Raw genomic sequence first — 20,545 nt, forward strand, 5'->3', positions numbered from 1 at the left:
TACAAAGGCACTTTTCCCTTGCAGTACTTGAGGCACCGGTCTGAGAAGTGGAAGAAGCTTGTGAAGGCGGATCTGCACTATCAGAGGGCTTTGTTGGGCAGGGTCCTGTCAGCCTGGAAAGTATGTACAGGCTCTTGTTTGGAAAACACAGGGAAAATTGTTTGTTTGTGGAACACATTTATATCCCTTTTTTCTCTGTGCTGGTCTGTGACTGTAATAAAGGAATTGTTTTGTATTGTATCCCGTTTTCTCAAGTACAATACTTCCACAAGGCAGCTTGCAAAAAACTAGAAACATAAAAATAATCATCCGCTTTAAACAGGATTTCTCAAAATTGGTTCCCAGATGTTGGACTACAAGTCCCATCATCCCCAGTCACAGCGGCCCTTGCCCTCATAACCGTTGCTCTCTGCTAAATAAAAGAGAGTCCCCGCCTTTAAAGGGTGCCTCTTGCCTTCAAGAGTACATTTCTAAAGTCTCCTCCATTGCCACATTGTCAGATTATTTCATAGCTGGATGTATGAAATCGGTAGAAACCTTTAAGGGGAAGGTCTGGCTGTCTAGGAGATGCATACCAGATGAGAGCGAGGTCTGGTGAGTGTAACGAGGAGAGTTGGTTGACTCTAGCATCGCTGTGCATGCACACTTGTCTCCAAGAGACAGCGAGAGGGTGGCCCCCCTTCTTTTGAGCTATGTTGTCTTGCGGGGGGGCGTGTGTATTTACTATAGTACACTATGCAAAATTATAGAAACACCTCTTGAAACATTTTTTAAATCGTTTAGGGCAGTCTTGGCAGCGATTCTGCTGTGTGTGCAACTGATTTACGCTCTCCCTAGATCCTGGAATGAGGCTGACTCTCATATAGGCCAGAGGTTCTCAAACTTGGGCCCTCAGATGTTGTTGGACTACACTTCCCTTTATCCTTAGTCTTTGTCTGTTGTGGCTGTGGGCGATGGGACTTGTAGTCCAGCTACATCGGGGGACCCACGTTTGAGAACCTCTGATGTAGCCCTAATTCAAGTTTTTAATACAGACTTTTTGATTAAGAATACAGTTTTGGTCAACTGGGTAAATCGAATCTTATATCCATGTATCAAAACCTGGGAGTGCTATTATTTTGCGGCTATTCCCTTGCAGACTTATCAGAGTGATGTCCAGCACCTTCTGTTCCAAGTGGCCCAAAAGGAGAGGGAGCATCATCGGACGCAGCTGCGGTAAATCTTTCAACCCTCGCGTGCTAGGCACCATGGTCTGCTGGCGCTGGAGGATTCTCTCTCCCGCATCTCATCCAGCCTTGGCATTTCTCCCATCCCAGCCTCTCGAAAAGGAAAGGAGGAACCCCTCCCCACCCCCCCCACCCCGCCCTTGTATTTTCTCCCTCTTCAGGTGCTTCTCTTTCCTCAGACAAGTGCTGTGTGCCTGGAAGGCAAATGCCACCCAGTTCAAGCATGAAGCAAAGGCAGCCGCGCTGGCCGATCAGCACTGCCGAAGAGCAGCCCTCTCAAAGGTAACCGTCCCCAGCCCCAGGCTCCTTTCTGCTGTCCGCTCTCCCTGTCCCTTTCACACCTGGCTAGTAGCTGCCATTCCGTCGGAGTCATGGATGCAGAGGGGAGACTCCCACTTGCTTTTGTTCCCCTGCCAGAGCCATGACGGAGCCTGGCTGAAGCCATTTCCTGGCAACACTTCGCCCTTGCCTAGCAGCAGCTCACGGACTCCTGTGAGCCAGACCACACCGCCTCTCTAAAGGTTATTTCTATACTTCTCAACAAAAAGGTTCTCCAAGCAGTTCATATAGGAATGAATAAATAAATTCACTTACTTATTAAAAGGTTTAATCCACAGACTCGGGGTGGTGTACATGGCAAGAACAGCATCCTTGTCCCATCACGGTTCCTTGTCCCAAAAGGGCTCCCATTCTGGTAGGCACCGTGCTCGTTCTGGCTCAAGGCCATCACTCTCCCGCTGCTCGACAAGAGACACCCCTTCAAAAAGGTACCTCTTCACCCACTGAGCATCCTCTGCCTAGGTGCTGCTCCAGTGGAGGGACGTGGCCATGTTGTGTGCCTACCGCCGTCAGCAGGGGGCGGCAGCTGTGGAGGACGCCAAGAAGCGTTTGCATCCAGGTAAGCCGGCAGGGACTTCCCGGGTGGATCAGGCAGCATCATTACAGCATCACCTGTTTGAGCCTGGTCCAGATTCCGGCTCTGACCTTGTGGACAGGTGGTGCCTGCTGCATGCATCTCTCTGTGGCAGCAATACATTGGTGTGTGTCCGTTCTTTCTCTCCCTCTCTTTCATTCAGAGAGAGAGAGAGAGAGAGAGAGAGAGAGAGAGAGAGAGAGAGAGATATCTGGAGGATGATACCCAGGGATAGGTGACTGCTCCCATCCACCACTGGAGGCAGGATATGTAGACACCTCGCACGGTCCCCTCCCCCTCCACAAGGAGTGGAGTTGCCCTCTTAGGTTTCCCCTCTCTCCACTGAGTGAGCAGGCTGCTTGGACACCAAATGAAACTAAAAGAACACATATATGGGGAATTTGGGATCTGATTTCCCAGTGTCTTTCACTGACGCTTGCAAGAGACACAATATAGATCCAGTGCCTAGAAGCCAAGTGGCTAGATGGTGATCGGAGAAACATAAGAAGCTGACTTCTACTGAGTCAGACGCTTGGTCCACCTAGCTTGGCATTGCCTACCCAGACTGGCAGTGGCTTTGCCAAGGTTTCAGGCAGGAGTCTCTCTCTCTCTCTCTCTCTCTCTCTCTCTCTCTCTCTGTCTCTCTCTCTCTCTCTCTCTGCCGTACCTGGACATGCTGCTGAGGATTGAACCTGGGGCATTCTGTGTTCAAAGCAGAGGTTCTTCTGCTAAGCAGTGGCCCCCTCCCCAAGGGTAGCATCCATGGGTCTCCCATCCAGGCACTGACCACACCAAGACCTGCTTAGCTTCAGCAAGGTGGTTGTACTGTGTGCCCTTAGACCATGCTCTGGGAGGAATCCTCCATCACTGGACATCCTGCTCTATCTGAGAAGAAAGAACTTCCTCTATAAGCCCAAAAGGAGAGCACAGAATTGTTAATGTGGTTCTGCAAGCTTCATATCCAAATGTATAGTTTGCAGTTCTGTGCTGTAGACTGTGTAGATCCTTCTGGCAAGTGGGAGCCTGAGTCTCTGCTGGTTCTTTAGCATTTGTCTTCTTTGGACAGCAAAGCTGCAAGCGGTCTTCCTCCGCTGGAAAGAGTCCTCCATCAGATCCTCAAGGCAGAGGGGGCTGCTGGCCCTGGCAACGCGGCACCACGAGAGGCAGCTGCTGAACAAGTGTGTGGCCAGGTGGAAGCAACATCACCTCCAGTGCATAAGGAAGATGGTGAGATGGCCTGAGAACATCCTCTCTCTGGAGGATAGGAAACATTAAATCAGAAGCACCAAGGAAGGCTTCTGGGCTCAGGGGACAGACAGTTGAAAATGTCGATGTAACACAGAAGAATTTAGCCATGACTGGAGGCCTGGTAAATCTCCCCCTCCATGCGCACCCCTAATTAGCCCAGTTGCATGCATGTTTACTCAGAAGAAAGTCCCATGCGAGTGGGTGTAGGATTGCAGCCCGGGCGAATTGGGTGCTCCACCCAGAAGGGAAAAGGGGAAGCCGTTAGGTAGCTGTTAGGTGTCCCTCTACAGAGGCAGCGAACCTCAGAATAGAAGTTGCTGGGGCCAAACCTTGAGGATGGTGGGAAGCCTCCTCTCCACGCCCTGCGTGTGAGTTTCCCAGAGGTAGGTGCTGGACGGACCAATCTCTGCAGCAGGATGTGTCGTGTGACCAACCTCGGCTCCGATCCAGCCGGGTGCTCTTGCATTCCTGAGCAACTGGGCCAGCAGGTGAGCAGTCCACTCATCCGTCAGGGCCACTCCACAGGTGACGTTCCCCCTGCGTGAGTGCAGGAAAAGCCATGCGGAAGTTGAGAACCACCCACATGCCTGTTTTGCTTTTGTGCCACAAGCTCACCAGGTGGCCTCGGGCAAAGCCGCTTTCAGTCCCACCGCCACGATCTCCGGCCAAAGGCCACTGCAGCTGAGGATGCTGGGAATTGTAGTCCACAACCTCTGGGGGTCCCTGTTGCGACGGCGGCAGAGGGGGGCATGCCTTTGTCTCCTGCTTGGGGACTTCCCAGAAGCATCTGGTGGGCTACTGGGGGAAACCAGGATGCTGACCGAGAGGAGCCTTGTGCCTGATCCAGCAGGGTTGTTCTCATGAGAGATCACTGGGATGTAGAATATAGGTCTCTGGACTGCAGCGCCCATCATGCCCAGGCACAATGGCCTTTGGGAGTTGTGGTGGGCGGGGTGATGGGCAGTACAGTCCAAGTACATCTGAGGACGCAGGGTTGAGAACCCCTGGGGCAGGGGAAGAGCTTTGGACGCCCCAAAGCATGATAGGAAGGCTGGCTGGGGCTCTGCCTGCCAGTTGGCATCAGCCTGGAAGCTGCTGTGTCTTGTGTCTTCTAGATGCGCGTCATGGCTGTTGAGCTCTTGGGCCTGCCTCCCGGCAGTGCTCACATGAGGGTTGTGGGCCTCATGCTGCCACCTGGGCAGCATGCTGAGGGAAGCGAGGGGTCCTGTGCTCTGACATGACTAGGGCGCCCATTTGTTGTGCTGCTCCCCCCTGCAGCTGTTGCAGAGACGAGGTGAACCGCTCCTGGCCCAGAGGCTCGTCTCGACAGCCTTCTCATTATGGAAGATACAGGTGAGGCCCGGCCTGGGGCGGCTTCCATCCCTGGGGCTGGCTTGCAGTGAGGAGGTGGGGGCGGCTGTCTCTCTTCTCTTCCAAACAGAGCCGTGGCTTGCAGTGGAGTCTGCCCATCAGCCATGTTACGGTGAAGCACGCCCTCTTCCTTGGTGCTGGGCTGGGCTGGGCTGTCTGCAAGCTTCCCCTTCCCTTACGCTGGCCCACTTGGGCTTTCTTTCTGCACTGACAGCTGGCGCACAGGCAGTGGGAGCAGCAGGAAACGGTGCGTGCTCTGTGGCACTGGTCCCTGACCCTGCAGGGGAAGGTAAGGCTTTGGCTCCTGAGAGGGGTGCAGCAGGAGATCGGGGCTTCCCTCTCTGGGGGCAGAAGGCGGCTGGCAGGGGAGACCCAAATCTCCCTGGACACAAGGAAAGACTCTTTGTCTGTCTTCAGGCATTGGATGCTTGGGCAGGATTTGTCCTGGAACGGCGGCGGAAGAAAGGCCGGATTGAGAGAGCCGTGGAGGCTTACCGAGCGGGCCTGTTGCAGGAAGGGGTGACCCGCATCCTGCGATTCATGGCTGGCATGAAGCAATTCCGAGGGCAACTCCAAGCCCAGCAGCAGCTGAAGGTAAGCTTGGCTCTGGGAAGCTCCTGCCTCATGGTAGCTGGGAAGGCAGGGCTACAAGCTCCCTCTGGAGGAGGAGGAGGAGGAGAGAGAGACTCTCTCTGGCTCACCCTCCCTGCCTTGTGCCAGACAGAACTGGAGCTCTTTGCTCGTCCTCCTCTGCAGTGGGAGGAGGAAAGCCAGGAAAAAGGGAGCTTCTTTTCTCAGAAGTCAGGGCCAGCCATTTCACAGCCTCATCTGGAAATAACTCCTGCCCAATCTCAGACCTGCCTTCTATCAGAAGAGCTGGGCTCCTGCAACCTTTACATGTGACAGTTTGCAGACTTCTGCTGCATGAGATTGTCTCCTTGTCGAGACAAGCTGGAGGAAGAGAGAGCGAGAGGGCGAGCATGCACAGCTTGGCCAAGGCCGCCAGGCACGTTCCCAGCAGAGTAGTGACTTGGCTCTGGGGTTCCCATGTTCAGACACACCATGCTGTTGACTGTGTCCAGCTTGGGGCCTTCTTGATCGCTTAAGGCTGTAAGGCTGGGGTCATTTGCCACAGTCTGTTCCCTGCCTTGGATGGAGGACAGGGCTGGCACACCCTGACACATCTGGGCCTGGTCCGAGGGCTCTGGCTTAGCTCTGTAACAGTTGCTGCCTCCTTGAGAACAGGCCAAGGAGCTCAGGGAGGGGAAGCATGCCTGGAGCTCCACTGCCAGTCCGTGGAGGCAGTACACGGATCGGGCTCTCCTCCTCCTCCTCCCACCCTGCCACTGCGGCTGCTGCTGCTGCTGCTTTGTGCTTGCAGGTGGCCCATCACCGTTACCAGTCGGTCTACCGTTGTGCCATGCTCTGGAAGCAGAAGGCTCTCTGCCGGCAGCCAGGCCAGTTGCCTCCAGGGGCCCCTCTCAAGAAGCGGGTGACGTTCCAGCTGCTGCCGCCCGGTGCCTCTGCCAAGGGAGCCCTTGGAGGGGTGGCGAGTCTGTGTGGCATGCCAAGGCCTGCTCCGGGCGATGACCTGCCCCTCTTTCAGGCTGCTGGGGATTCCCTCTGGACTGAGCTGTGAGTAGGAGCCGCGTGGCAGCCAGGACTCTCCGGTTGGCCTGTGTACTGCTGGGGGCTGCCCTTGCTCTCTCGCCAACTGTGCCCAGCCCGTCCAGCTGCCCTTGGTGCACTCGTGCACATGCGCTGGGGAGGTTGCTCCTGGCAGGGTCTCTCAGCCACGGGGAGCCTTAGCTCCAGGATTGAGGGCCAGAACTGCGCGGCGTCACTGGGAACCGTTCAGACGTAGAACCAGCCCACTAAGGAAAGGCACCCTTCCCTAGTTACAGTGGAACTGCCTCAGTGCATGCAGAGGTCATTTGCAACGGAAAGCAAACACCTCCCAAGGAAGGGGTTTCAGAGATCTGGAAGCAAACAAGTCCAAAGGGTAACTGTCTTCTGGGGCTGCTTCTCCGTTGCTGAGCAAGTCGCTGCCCCACAGGGTCCTGGGAGATCTTGGCACTCAGGGCCACGCAGCACGTGGGAGGTGCAGCCTGCTCAGAGAGATCGTCCATCCACTGGGGGAAAGAATCGGCCACAAGAAGCCAAGCCTTCTTGCCCCCAGCAGCTTCAATGCTGCTGCTGCTGCTGCCTCACATCTCTCATTCCCCCCATTGACCTCCCTGCAGGCAGACCGCTCGCCAGCGGAGGCTACCGCCACGTCGGCCAGATTTCTTGCGGCAGTCTCTGGAGAGGATGGAGCCGCCTGGGCCTTTCTCGACTGGGTAGGGACACGTGGCTTTCGTGGCGCCATCAGGTTGGTGCAGGATCTGCAGCGCCAGCCTCCCGGGGCCGCCCTCCTCTGCTGCCGCCGTGCATGTCAGAGAGCCAGACTCCGCTTTCCCCGCTACACTTGGTGAAAGCCCAAAACCAGGCGAGCATTCTGCCCTGTCCCCAAAGGAACCTTATTTGTGCTGGAACTAGAATAAGTTTTCACAGCAACTATGTTTCTGACAATAAGGTAAGCCCCTGAGGGAAGTCTGGGCTGGACTCCTTATCAGAGTGCACAGAGACATTTGGGCCTAGCAAAATACGACAACAGAAGGAGATTCCTGCTACGGGGGGCTGGGGTACAGGCTGCACCTGGCCATAGTTCTTCATGGAATCGGGGGGATCCCTCCGAATCATGAACATCTCATGTTTCTGCTTTAAGAAAGAAAAACCAAGGTTCCAGGCCTTTTCTACTTGCAGAGGAACATTTAGCAAAAGAGCGAGTCCCCGACACCCAGACTAGAAGGTGGGCATAGGATGTGAGCTTTATGCCACACTCTGTGATCCGAGTCCTTTGCCCTGTTTGTTGGCTGCCACTTAATGATATTTATTGTATTTATTTTAATTTATTCTTATTTAATGTTGGCCTCCCTCCACTTTTCCTAAGTCACTTAAGTATGCCTACAGTGTTGCAACCAGAATAAAATATATGTGAATTAAATCCAGTCCCAGAATTGGAGGCCACATCTAGCGCTTCCTTGGCCTCCTTTCTTGTAAGCTACTTCATGGCGAGAGAAGAAGAGAGCTTGTCTGGTGGTAGCCAGCATGACTTGTCCCCTTAGCTAAGCAGAGACTGCCCTGGTTGGCACTGGAATGGGAGACTACCTGTGAGCACTGCAAGATATTCCCCTTAGGGGATGGGGCCACTCTGGGAAGAGCAGAAGGTTCCAAGTTCCCTCCCTGGCAGCATCTCCGAGAGAGGGCTGAGAGAGACTCCTGCCTGCAACCTTGCAGAAGCCACTGCCAGTCTGTGAAGACAATACTGAGCTAGATAGACCAAGGGTCTGACTCAGTAGATGGCAGCAGCTTCCTATGTTCCTATGGCCATGGAATGACTGACCTTCAGGGCCGGTAGCAACATTGCTTTCTCCATCTTCAGATTTTAAGCCCAAGGAAAACCTAAATTCTCCTGACAAAATATAAAGCCTCCTTTTCTCTCTCTTCTAGAATGGGAAGTCTGGCTGGGCCCTGGCTGCAAACTGCTCCTGCTGCTACCACCTTGTCATCCGTCGAAAGAGAACCAAGCAGTCGCCCCTCCCTGCCCCTCCCCACATCTGCTCCACTGCCTTGCAAGCTGCCTCAGCCCCACAGCGTGGCCTGTCCAAAGCCAGTGCTGCTGCTGCCCCCCTCCTCCTTCAGGCCACGGCAGAGAAACGGACTGGAAAGGGTGAGTTTTGACACTGGCCCCAGCAAGGCCAGCTCATGTAGCGTGGGAGATAGATATAGATATATAGATATATATATGAATGAGAATCAATGGAGACATGAGACACAGACAGTCCTGTCCCCAAGGCTCAGGAGGGCATGCAGCTGAAAACCACACCACATTGTGCCTGTTCTTAAACGGTTGCACTGGCTGGCGATACATTTCCAGGCAAAGTGCTGCTTATTACCTTTAAAGCCTTGAATGGCTTTGGTCCGGGTTACCTGAGAGAGCACCTTTCTCTACAGGATCCCCACTGCTCATCAAGATCATCAGGAGGGATCCATCTTTGGGTTCCACCAATTAGTTCATCTGGTGGCGACCTGGGATCGGACCTTCTCAGTTGTTGCCCCTGAGTTGTGGAATGCACGGCCCATGGATACAAGAGGATTATCTTCCTTGGAGAGCCTTAAAGACCCATCTTTTTAGCCTGGCTTTAATTACGTCTAGCTTTAATCTGGTTTAAATGTCTGTGTGTTTTTACATTGTTTGATGTGTGCATGAGTTTAATGTAAACTGCACTGAACCACTTGAGGAAGGGTGGTATATAAATGGAAGGAATGAATAAGCAGCAGAGCTGTGTGTGGCCGAGATCAGCCTCGAGAACATCTTGGCCTTCCTGCCTTTCAGGCCACGGACCAGCCCTTGAGCCTCCCCTCTGGGCACCACTCCACAGACCCTCCAGCTGCCGCCTCTGCAAAGAAGAGGAAGGCAGAGTTACTGTTGCCAGAAGATTTTACAAGAAGAGAAGGAAGTCCGCCCCTTGGTGGAAGGGCAGGTAAGGTACTTTTTCACACAGCACATGATCTATAGGATTTCCTGCCACCAGTTGGGATGGGGCAAAGGACAGGTGGTCTTATGAATAGCTATTAGTCGGGTGGCTCTAGGTTGCCTCCAGGCTCAGAGGCAAGAGGCCTCTGAATCCCAGTTGCAGAGAGAGGGCCTGCCTTCGTATCTTGCCTGTGGGCTTCCCAGGGGCATCTGGTGGGCCACTGTGGGAAACAGGATGCTGGGCTAGAGAAGCCTTCTTGGGCCTGATCCACAAGGCTGCTCTTCTGTGATGCTGTTGCTGGTGCGCTACTCTGTGTGAGCTTCCCCACCCCAAAGCAGCAAACCCCCTTTCCCTGGCATGTGCTCCTTGGTGCCTTCCCAGAGAAGGGCAGCTGCTGGCTTTGCAGGAGGGATGCCAGATGGGCCAGTCCTTTTGGAGAGGAGTGCTGGCAACCAGAGCAAGGGAGTATGGCAAATGCCCACCCCTGCTCCCTTCTCAGAGGGGTCATCCTGTGTGTTTTGGTTTTAGGTTGGCAAGGAAAGCACATGAGGAGTTCCCCAAAGGAGGCAGAAGTTCACAGCCAGCTGGAGGCTGAGCTGCAACATATTGGGCAGAAAATGCAACTGTACCACAGCAATCAGCAGGAGCTGAAGTGTGTAACCCAGTGCAGGCTTCTGCCTTTCACTTGTGGGGGGCGGTGGGGTGGGGGGCAGCTGCACAAAGGCATGATATGCAGCCTCCTTGCTGAAGCTGGGAGTGCTCTGGGCCTGCAGTGGTGCTGGGAGGCTTCTGGCAGGTGCCGCTCTGAAGGCGGAGGGCAAGGACTGCCACTCAGCGGAAGAGCACCGGCTTTGTACGCCATCAGAACAGGAGACATGTCGGCTTCTTCTTCCAGGTCACTCCAGAGGCAGGAGCGCATCCTGCTCAAGTGGCTAGAGATGAGCTCGGGGGCCGAGGAGCAGGCCGATGTGCAGCAAGTGCGAGAAGAGCTGGAGCAGGTACAAAGAGGAAGTACGCTAGCTATGCATGGCAGCTGGGGCAGAAAAGAGCCAGGACCCACAGAGCAGGCAGCCCCGTGCAGCCGAGAGGGCACTGGGCAGACCACTCCAAAGCAGCGGGCACCAAACCCTCTTGCAAGAAGGAAAAACACAGTCAATGCCTCAACTGGGGCACCGGGCAGAGTTAGACTTGGTTTTTAAGCAGTCTTTGGAGCCAGTCGGATAAACTGGAAAGTCTAGGGGGCAGTGTGGAGTGACATCCAAGGCGCTGGAGCCAGATGCCTAGTGGCCGGCTCACACAGCCCAAATGCTCTCCCGAGGGCCTTGCATTCTTCCATTGCAATTAAATATCCAGCTATCCTTGATGCAGGGTGCAAGTGGCACAAAGGTGGCTTCTTGGAAACAGAGGATACCCAAGCCCCCGATCTTCATTTTCTTCTCTCATCCAAGACAATTCCAGTATCCTAGCCTGCCCCGGACAGCCCAGGGTTTCCCTGTTGCCTTGGCCTCCGTTGTGTTTCCCTTCATCTGCTGCATAGAGTGCAAGTGGCAGGAGAGAGACTTCAAGGGACAAGTCCAAGCAGTTTATTTGGGGATAGAAGCGCCAGCTTGATGTGTTGCTCGCAAGCAGGCGCACCAGTTGGCTCTTTTAAAGGACGTTCTCTGTATTACTTATACAGTGCCACCCATCTACATTTCTCTCAAAGAAGATTGAGAACATTTCTCCCCCAGGAGCTTACAATCTAGATATCAACACAAGGAAGACCACAGAGTGGGCTGGAGGAAAGTTGAGGGGGGAGGTATGACACAGGTGTTCTGGGAGGCAGCTGAGAGCAGAAAGCACAGCGAGGGAGCAGGAGACTCTCAGATGGCTAGCTGGAAGACATCCTCATCGAACCTTTGGGAAGCACCACAAGAACTTTTCCATTTGGGGTTGCTTTTGGCAGCTCCTGGCCCTAGAGCAGGAGTAGGTAACCTCAGCTCTCCAGCTGCTGAACTACAACTCCCACCATCCCCAGCCATGGCTGTGGATGATGGGAGTTGTAGTTCAACAGCATCTAGAGAGCCAAGGTTGTTGGCCCCTGCCCTGCAAGAATGTGGCGCAAACTCTGGATAAATTGGCTCACTGTTGTTGTTGCTGCCGCCACTGCAAGATTCACAAGATGGAGGCTAGGAGTACTTTGAGGAGCAAAGCTTCTCTCTCTCCTGCTTTTCAGAGGTTTGCGGCATGCACCCCTCAACCCCGTAACCTCTTGCACTCCCCTTCCTCTGCAGCTGAAAGTACAAAGCGGCTCCCTCACAAAGCGGCTGGGAGAAGAGCGCCGACAGATGCAGGCCTACATCACCCGTGTCCAGGAGATCAGAGCGGCTCTCAGTGCCTGAACAGCTGGAACTCTGGCTGGCAGGAATTGTGGTGCTATCGGGGGGCTCTGCCTCTTCGTTTAGCAATGCTGGAGAAGAACACCTTTTTTACAGGTTCTCCGAGTGCCTTTCTTTCAAAAAGTCAAGCATGGCAAGTCACCTGTTTTATTTAAAAACATTTGCAATTAATGAGTTAATGTCTGCAAGTTGTACATTTTGACATACAAAAATACTGTGCTACTGATACAGTTGAAAAATCAAATGGATTCTCCATGCAGGAGAAATTCACAGCGTCACCCAGAAACCCACTCCCAGTCGTGGAGGATCAACGTGACCTTTCCTGGCACTCGGCCTCATCCGCCGCAGACACAGGCCCAGTGCAGAACATCCGTCCGGTAGCATCTGATGGTCCTGAACAAGCACTTGTACCTCTAGTAAGCTAGGCAGGCAGAACAATGAGAACAGAAAGCTCCAAGTGGCATCAGCAGCAACACAGCCTCAGCAGAAGCAATGCGTCCCTCCGAACGGAGGGAAGCTGCACCCCTCTAGGGCCTGCTCACTGCTTTCATACGCTTCAGCAATAGCCCACTCTTCAAGTTGGCCTTCCTAGAATGAGGTGCTAAAAAGACAGGAGCTGTGAACGGTCATGGCATTCTGGGTGGGGGGGAGCAGGGCAGCTTGACGGACCAGCCATCACAAAAGCCAATTCTCGGCCTGACGTCAACCACAGCACCAGAGAGAGGGCTACGCTACGGTGCCTCGAAGAGAGAGGCCTGTTCTGGTTTGTCATCATCTTGACATTACCCTAGCTGCCCTCTTCTCAAAGCTGCTTTTAGGACAGTGGCATATTCCTTACGAGGAAGAGAGCACGTCTCCCTCTTTTGGAGGTGCGTGGGTGGGACGTGTGTACACACACACACACACGTGTGTAAGGCTAAAGCAAGGAGAATATCAATGGTTTTAAGGTGAGTTGTAATTTGAACCGAAGTGAATTCAACTCTCCTGAGCCTCATCCATGTGCACTTGGCTGCTTGAGTTGAAAACTGAATTGTATGAATAAATGAATCCCTTCACTCCCCTTTGGCACCTGTTGTGATGAACCCCCTGTGAGGGAAAAGGCAGCTGAAATGGGGCTCTCCCTTGTTCCTGGTCTATGCAGTAGTGCTTACACTGGGAAATGGAGACCTCAGAGCACGAATGGGGGACACTTCCGTAGTGAACCCTCGAGCTCCGATCCTTGTGCAAATGTGGCCTCTTGATGTCAGGAATGTAGGGATTTGCAAGCCTAGGAAGGAGTAGGGAAGGGTTAATGCACATGAGGAGGATTACTCCAGGGTTCCCACTGGGCCTGTCCTGTTGCTCTCTGCAAGAATGCCAGGGCAGACACCCCCCCGGGCTCTTCCCCAGGTCATGGCAACATCCCAGGGGCAGCACCTGGGAGGAAGAGAAGACAAGCCCGAGCCTTTGCACGGAGACATTGAAGTGGGTGGGATCTTTTTGGCATCCCTGGCCCATGAAAGGAGACTAGCTCTCTCCCATACAGATAAGGCCTAGAAGAGCAAGACAGGAAGGAGAAGCCTGGGAGGAGCCCGAGCAGCAGGTCAAAGAGGCGAAAAACTCAAACGGATGAAGTCAAAACGTGGAATGTGGACACAGTGTTGGAGACTTTAAAAGACAGTGCAAACTTCTGCTTTAAAGGGAGAGTACCAGATTGTACCAGTTTCCGAAGCCGCCACAGGGAGTCCAAGCGAGCTTGTGTTGGGCTGTGCTCCAGCCACATTTCACACGGGGGGGGGGGGGGGGAGGAAGAAACTTAAATAGAGAACAGGAAGCTTAGGACAATCTGCTAGCATCCCTTTAAAGAAGGAATCTCTCTGCTTTCCTTCCTCCCTCTGACTGCAAGGTTTCCAGCAGTTCAACACAGACCGCCATGGCGGCCTACGGGGGGAGAGACGGTTATTGGCACAGGCACAGGCAAGAAGAAAAGCCACCCTGGTCAACATTCTTGAAGGCCACGATCCCTGATATGTCTGTAGCTCTCGGGGTGGGAATGCACGGGCCCCCCCTTGCACAAGGGGGTCTGGTGCTCCTCACTCAGGTCCTGCTGAGCAGCACCCCCACCTTCGAGAAGCTTCTCCTTTGACAGACTGAGGAGTCCCGGTTGCATATAAAAGCCCACCCCCACCAACCCCACCACCGCTGTGGAGGAGGAGTCTCTATCTAGAGAGAGCCCAAGGCCTCCCCAAAGCGGATTTTCTGGCCAGGCTTCAGGTAGAAGTTGAAGTCTTTCGGTGCCTCAAAGATCAGGACGATGGTGGAGCCCAGATTAAACTCCCCCAAGTGTTCCCCCTTCCTCATGGGGACGCCCTCCTGGTTGTTGTTGGTAACGAAGCTGAAGTCATTGTAGGAGCCTTTGCTGTAGCGGGGGCTGTTGGTCCGCAGGTCCTGCACAGAGACAAGAGCTCAGGAAGGGAGTAGCTCCTACCAATTATTCTCCCTCCGCCCTTCAGGACGGGGTGGCCCAGAAATCGCCATAAATGCCAAACACAACACCCCCCAAAGACAGAGCAGCTTCTCAAGAGCCCAATGCTGGTGCTTCTGGCCCATCCTGGTCTGCTTGGATTGGCACCAGCTCTCCAGGGTCTCCGTCACGGACCTGAAGTGACCAACATCCAGTAGCACTTTCTCCCAGGGATAAGGTGGGTGGGGTGGGGTGTTGTTTTTTGGTTTAAGTGAGAGGCGCCAGGGACTGAACATCTAGACCTGCCTTGTCCAGAAGCAGAAGCAAGCGCTCAGGAGATGGAGCTACTTTAGAAGCAGCAAAGAAGACAAGATGGCCATCGGGAGCCCAGCCAGGTTGCCTCTTGAGTTAGAAATACCACTCTCTCCCAGTCCGAATGGTGAGTGCACACATGGCCGTTACGCCGCCCTCTGCCTCCCCCCTTACACAGGGTTTCAAGCTGCCCCACTCACCCCATCAAAATAGATGCGGATCGACCCCACGTTTTGGGCTCCTACTGCCGTCAGGGAAAAAAACCCATGCTTCCAGCACCCGCTGAGGACCACTCGTTCGTTGTGGCAGAAGAGCTCCTTAATCCATCGAGCAACTCCAGGATTCACAGACATCAGGGAGCCTGTGGGGAGAGATGGGGAGCACCACCTCTGTGAGGCGGAGAGATTCCGAAGACGGCTCTAGCCCTACAGCAGCCTCCTCCATGCATTCACTCTCCCTGACATGCTGAACAATCGTTCCTTTGCCAATTAATCCACACTGTCCAGCACACTGCAGTCTGTCCAAAGCAAGCGACCGTTTCGTGCCAGAGCAGCCCCCGTCCAGGCAGTGTCCTTGGTCCTGTCGGAAAGGAGGCTGTGCCAATGCTAACAAGGTGGCAGCATGAGGAATCGTGTGGCTTTGGCAGGGGACACCAAGTCATGTCTCTCAGAAGCATGCCACGCATTCTAAAAATCTGCTCCCAGCTCCTCAGCATTTCTGCTCTCAGGTGGCTTCGCAGAGGAGCTGTGTTTGCAAGCAGAACTGGGGAAAGTCTGCACGGCCGGCCGGTCACCCCACTTCATGCTACTCCTCCAACCAGACTCATTAAACGGCAGAGTACCAACAGCACACTGGAGGCGCCCCTCCCTCCCCCACACATCTCTGAAAACAAAGCCTACCTGGAAAGTGACGCCGGTGAGAGACGGTCCAGTCGGTGGGCGAGTGGAAACAGTGGTAGTCTCCAGGGGCCAGGTAAATCACACAGTGATAGAGTTCATTGCTGTCCTGTGTGACCAGCTGCTTTTGGAATGAGTTGCCGCAGGAGGCTGGAAGGCAGCAAGGAAACACATTGGCTCCAGCACACACCACCCAGGGCTTGAGGCAAGAGCTGGCAACTAGCCTCATGGCCCAAACAGCCACGAGCCTGTGGTTCGGAGGCTAGGGACACACACCTCCAACTGCTCCAGAGACAGGGAGCAGCCCTACAGCCTTTCGGGAAACTCGTCCTAGGGCACACACCGCCCACGCAGAGGGGCAACCCCACAGATGGCCTTGGCTCTCCGCCTCCATGGAGGCAGCAGTCTGGGGACCATGCAGTCCCAGGCCACAGCTGCCCGGCCATGTCCGCACACGCGGTTACCTGCTCCCACACGCAGTGGCGCAGGGAGAGGCCCCAAGAGCGTCAGGAAAGGAGGTGGAGGAGCTAGCAGGCTGCCATTGCTCATTCTTAATTCAAAGCAGCACATCAAGAGGCACAAACAGGAGAGCGCCCTGCTTTAGAATGGGGAAAGAAGAGGGCCTAGAAAAGCTGGGGCCGGGGGGCGGGATGAGTCACTCTCTGGGCCCAGCCAACGCACAGCAACCCCACTGCGGGCCGCCCTCGCTCCTCCCTAGAAGCCAAGACCCCTGAAGTCAGAGGGGGCCCCAGAGCCGGAGGGACTGACCTGATTTGGACTTGGCGTTCTCTTTAATTGCGTGTGGACCCAGGAAGGACTCTAGCGAGTAAGTGATGCCTTTCACTTGCTCCACTTCACAGTTCTTCACTTGTCCAAAGCTGAGGATCTTGCCATCCGACGGGCTGATCTACAGGGAGCAGCAAACAGTAGAAAGAGCCTCAGGGTGCCATTCTCCACCTCCTCCTCTGGCACTTAGGAGGCATCTGGCTGGAGGTGGCCTATAGCCACCAGGCAGTAGCCACCACCTAGCTTCTGCTCAGCCCCGTCCCAAGATCCTGGGCTGCTTTCCCTTGCCTTGGCCGAGGCAGGGGCCACTAAGATGCAGCTCCCAACGTCCAGCAGACGGAGCTTCCCTGGCTCTTAGTGGATGCAGAGTTCACCGCTCACACCCTTCTTCTTTGCAAACAGAGTACTGCCAATTCAGGAATAAACCAGAGCCAAATGGAGTCCCTTAATGAATCAAGCTCCGTTTTAACAAGCAGAGAGCACAAAGGGAAGCAGAACACAAAACCAATTCAAAGAGTACCAGCGTCGCTCAGATCAGACCATCATTTCCAGACTTGGCCCTAGACTTGCAACTGATAAACTCACAGAGGCTGCTGCCTTCCAGACCCTTCGAGACCCTTCGCCCCTCCCTCGGAGCAGCAGTGAGAGCTGCCCAAGGAACACCCTGGCGAAATCCAAGGTTTCAAAGGAGCTGTGGCTGAGCAGCAGGGTGGGCCTCCCAGGGCAAAACAAAAAGTGGCCTCAGAGAAATTAGGATTTTAGCATCGTTATAATTGAACAGCAGCAAAACCCCATGCCATTTCTAACTACATAAGAAAGGTGTGACTTTAAAAAGAAACACATTAAAAATGGCTTTGCCGATGCCCCTCTAGTTAGTTATTCCAATGTAGTGGGGTTTCCATCCCCAGCCCTGCCAAACAAGAGACCACCCCCCCAAAAGGGAACATTCTGGAGGAACCCCAAGAGTTAAAGGTTAATCTACATAAACTGCCCCCCTCCCAGGCCCAAATCCAGCACTCGCTTGCAAGTCAGTGGAGCACAAGACTTCTGCATACATGCAGCCAGATAAGCCTTTTAAAAAAGTTTGTCTGTAAACGCATCCCAGCTCTTTACATCAATGTGAATTCTTGAGTTAGACAGAGCCTGGAACTTCTCGGCTGCCACTCTCTATTTTGCCCTGGGAGGCCCACACCAGCTGCTCAGCCACCACTCCCGTGGAAACTTGGATTCCACCAGGGTGTTCCATTGGGCAGCTCTCACTGCTGCTCCAAAGGAGGGACTCTCCCATTCCCAAGGTGGCTTGCGGGGTTTAAAAACGGGGCTTAGAAGGTACCAGGGCCTTCTCTTTCCAGGCAGTTGAGCGAGTTGCTCGAGCCGTGTCTTGTCCTTGTGGGTTTAGCCCCTTTCAAGCGGCTGAGAAGGGCGGCTTCAGCTTGGATTCACTTCTTCTCCAAACGAACACGGCAATCTACCGGTTTCTGCCGCTTACCACACTGTGGACGCCACAGACAGGCCGTGCCTGTGGCTTCAGCTTGCGCCTGAAGAACTCGCTCAGGTTCCGGTAGTGATGCAGGTCTTCCACGGCTGCCTCCTTCATGTTGACGCCAAAGGTCCAGATGTACAGGCTGAGGACAGGCTTGCGCAGCCAGGTGGGCAACTCGACACTGTTCAGGCGCCCCCAGGCTCGAGAGAGCAGCCGCGTTGGCACAGATTTGTACAGGGAAACCTAGAGAGAGAGAGAGATGCTAATTGGGAGCTATTTCACAACAATGCTGCATGCAATACTTAAAAAAAAATGAAACAGTCCTAATCCATCCCTGGCCTTTAAATACAAGGGGTAAAGATGGAATTGAAGGCGGTGTTATCTACCCTTCTGTTACTGAAAAGCAGAGGTAGAAAGGCTGGCTATAAAAGCATGTGAATTTATTAATAATAATAAATATTATTATTATTATTATTTTACACAGACAGGTGTTATTGACTGGTTTGTTTTATCCAGACATCGAGTCCTTCCCAAGGACCTGGGATGCCAGAATTTTATTGTCAATGTTGTTGCTGTTGTTATAGATATCGTCGCAGAATATAGGCTGTTCCCAGTAGTAGTAGTAGTAGTAGTAGTAGTAGTAGTAGTAGCAGCAGCAGTAGTAGCAGCAGCAGTAGCAGCATTTATATCCCGCTCTTCCTCCAAGGAGCCCAGAGCGGTGTACTACATACTTGAGTTTCTCTTTCACTACAACCCTGTGAAGTAGGCTAGGCTGCGAGAGAAGTGACTGGCCCAGAGTCACCCAGCTAGTCTCATGGCTGAATGGGGATTTGAACTCGGGTCTCCCCGGTCCTAGTCCAGCACTCTAACCACTACACCACGCTGGCTCTTATTAATAATCAGGTATTAATAAAATGGCAGCCCAACTGCTCCTCTCTTTGCTCCATACCACACATGTGTGCGTCCGCACAAAGAGTCTTTCCTTGTACACAGAGTCAGCCAGTTACAGGGACTTGCCCCATGGGGCAAACTGCTTGTCAGGCTATTGCAAGAAAGGCAAGAAAGTTCCCCTGCTGCTTCCTTGGGCTTCATAAGTGAAACACTGATGTTTGGATGTGCTACTTGCCTGCGCAAGCAGCATTTAGGGATGTACTTTCCCATCAGCCCACCCTTTTATTACAGATGATCTCTCTTGTGTCCCTGCTTGAGCAACTAGCAAGAACAGTTTGTGATAGCTGTTATAACCCCACATAGATTGCTTTTAGTAAAATAAATCATCTGCAACATGTGACTAAAAACTACAGAACAGGATGTCTGGTTTGTTCCTGCTGAGATCCTTCCCCCCCCCCCCCGCTTCAAATGCAGAGTAGAACACTGGTACAATTCAGTCTTGGCCTCTTGTGTAGGAGACCTCAATATTTAAGCCTTCAGAAGCCTCCATGGAGAAAATAAGGGAAATGGTGGGGAGAGCCACCCCAAATCTTTTAAGGCCCTGAAGAGTCAGGGACCAGGATCATTCAAGGACCATCTTCTTCCAAATGAACCTGCCTATGTGCACCATTCAACATCCCAAGCTAAACAGATTGCCTCTTCTTTTCGTTCTTTTCTGGGCTTGCTGTATTTTATTATTGTCCAAATTATTTTACTAATTAACACTGTTAGCCATCTGAAGAGAGTCTTCTGGCAGAAAAGGGGAAACCCATCACCTCACTGGCAGGTGTAGGTAATCATTCCCTGGCTGTTCGACATGTGTGGTGAAACAGAGTTAGCACAGCCACTATGGAGTTGTCAGGATGCAACTGGTGTAATCTCTGGACAGTTTCAGAAGCAGAATAAATGAGGGCTCCCTTCCCTCCATGACCTCATAAATGCACCTCCTTGTGCATGAATATCCAGGCTCCCCTTGCTGCACAAATGCTGACATTTGGCGTTCACAGATGTGAAGGAACCCAGCATGAGACAGAGCCCTTTCTCGGGGGATTGACGTATCCAAGGTCAGGAAAAGACACCCGACCTCGGCATACGTGGAGTTGGGTGGGGGGACCAAAACACATCAACTTTGCATATACACGGGTTGGAGGTAGCTGGAAAAGACTGTGGAGGTAATTTCCGGCCGCCATTTTGTTTCTTGGAGCTACAAAATGGCTCCCGTTTAAAACAAAAAATGCTGATCTTCGAGCATTCCAGGGGCACAGCACTATGTGAGGGTACAGCAAAGCATGGTAGGGAGCCCCCCCATGTCCCCCCAGTCCAATTTGGCCAAAAATCGGTTCCCTGCTAACTGGGCAAAGAGGCACCTTTCAAAAGTGGTGATTCTCTTTATTTAGTAGAGGGAGAGCAACTGGCCCTCTCCACTCCCGGCACAGCATCCCTCCAATGGCTGTTGCTGGTATCTATCTTATATTTCTTTTTTCTATTTTGAGCCCTTTGGGGACAGGGAGCCATCTTATTTATTTATTTATATATATTTCTCTATGTAAACCACTTTGCAAACTTTTGCTGAAAAGTGGGATATAAATATTTGTAGTAGTTGTAGTAGAAAATCTGTATTTTTTCACATTTTCCCAGAGACTGGGAACCTAACCCCCAATTCCCGATTGAAACAATGCCTTGATAGTCAGGGTTTCAGTATCCACGGTACAACCGCTGAACAGAACCCCCACGAATATCAAGGTCCTCCTGGACAAAAAGGGGAGAGGAAAAAACTCTCCTAAGAGCTGCCATGGATCTGTGTGAGCCAGCAACAGAAAAACAAGGGCTGTGCTGGAGAAAGGGCAGAGACCCATCGATGGGAGTACCCTGAGATTGCGTGGACTTTGCAGCCTCCCTACACAACTAGGAGAGCTCGAGGCCCATCCAGCCTCAGGACAGAGGAACAGTTAATGCAAGCTAGCTGAGCGAGTAGGCAC

At 53.2% G+C, this 20,545-nt stretch overlaps 2 protein-coding genes across 26 annotated transcripts in view; one reads left to right on the top strand and one right to left on the bottom strand.

Annotated features, from left to right (window-relative positions):
* Nucleotides 1–13,502, top strand: part of SFI1 (SFI1 centrin binding protein) — a 29,774-nt gene extending 16,272 nt beyond the window's left edge. For 8 of the 12 annotated variants that reach the window (XM_053279538.1, XM_053279541.1, XM_053279540.1 and 5 more), the window contains 15 exons: nucleotides 25–120; nucleotides 1,139–1,215; nucleotides 1,406–1,508; nucleotides 2,028–2,124; nucleotides 3,206–3,366; nucleotides 4,666–4,740; nucleotides 4,973–5,047; nucleotides 5,176–5,352; nucleotides 6,140–6,393; nucleotides 7,002–7,097; nucleotides 8,311–8,530; nucleotides 9,197–9,344; nucleotides 9,867–9,990; nucleotides 10,234–10,336; nucleotides 11,612–13,502. In XM_053279538.1, the coding sequence (XP_053135513.1) occupies nucleotides 25–120; nucleotides 1,139–1,215; nucleotides 1,406–1,508; nucleotides 2,028–2,124; nucleotides 3,206–3,366; nucleotides 4,666–4,740; nucleotides 4,973–5,047; nucleotides 5,176–5,352; nucleotides 6,140–6,393; nucleotides 7,002–7,097; nucleotides 8,311–8,530; nucleotides 9,197–9,344; nucleotides 9,867–9,990; nucleotides 10,234–10,336; nucleotides 11,612–11,719 (1,914 nt within the window). In that variant the 3' untranslated portion in view covers nucleotides 11,720–13,502. The other 4 variants (XM_053279546.1, XM_053279544.1, XM_053279543.1 and 1 more) reach the window with 4 other exon arrangements.
* Nucleotides 11,850–20,545, bottom strand: part of PISD (phosphatidylserine decarboxylase) — a 38,715-nt gene continuing 30,019 nt past the window's right edge. For all 14 annotated transcript variants that reach the window (XM_053279563.1, XM_053279556.1, XM_053279567.1 and 11 more), the window contains 5 exons: nucleotides 17,643–17,879; nucleotides 16,136–16,274; nucleotides 15,371–15,517; nucleotides 14,672–14,832; nucleotides 11,850–14,143 (listed from right to left, as the gene is read on the bottom strand). In XM_053279563.1, coding sequence (XP_053135538.1) covers nucleotides 13,919–14,143; nucleotides 14,672–14,832; nucleotides 15,371–15,517; nucleotides 16,136–16,274; nucleotides 17,643–17,879 — 909 coding nt within the window. In that variant the 3' untranslated portion in view covers nucleotides 11,850–13,918. The remainder of the gene's footprint in view (nucleotides 14,144–14,671; nucleotides 14,833–15,370; nucleotides 15,518–16,135; nucleotides 16,275–17,642; nucleotides 17,880–20,545) is intronic.

The sequence above is a fragment of the Hemicordylus capensis genome, chromosome 15, assembly GCF_027244095.1.
Source record: "Hemicordylus capensis ecotype Gifberg chromosome 15, rHemCap1.1.pri, whole genome shotgun sequence".
Classification (NCBI taxonomy): domain Eukaryota; kingdom Metazoa; phylum Chordata; class Lepidosauria; order Squamata; family Cordylidae; genus Hemicordylus; species Hemicordylus capensis.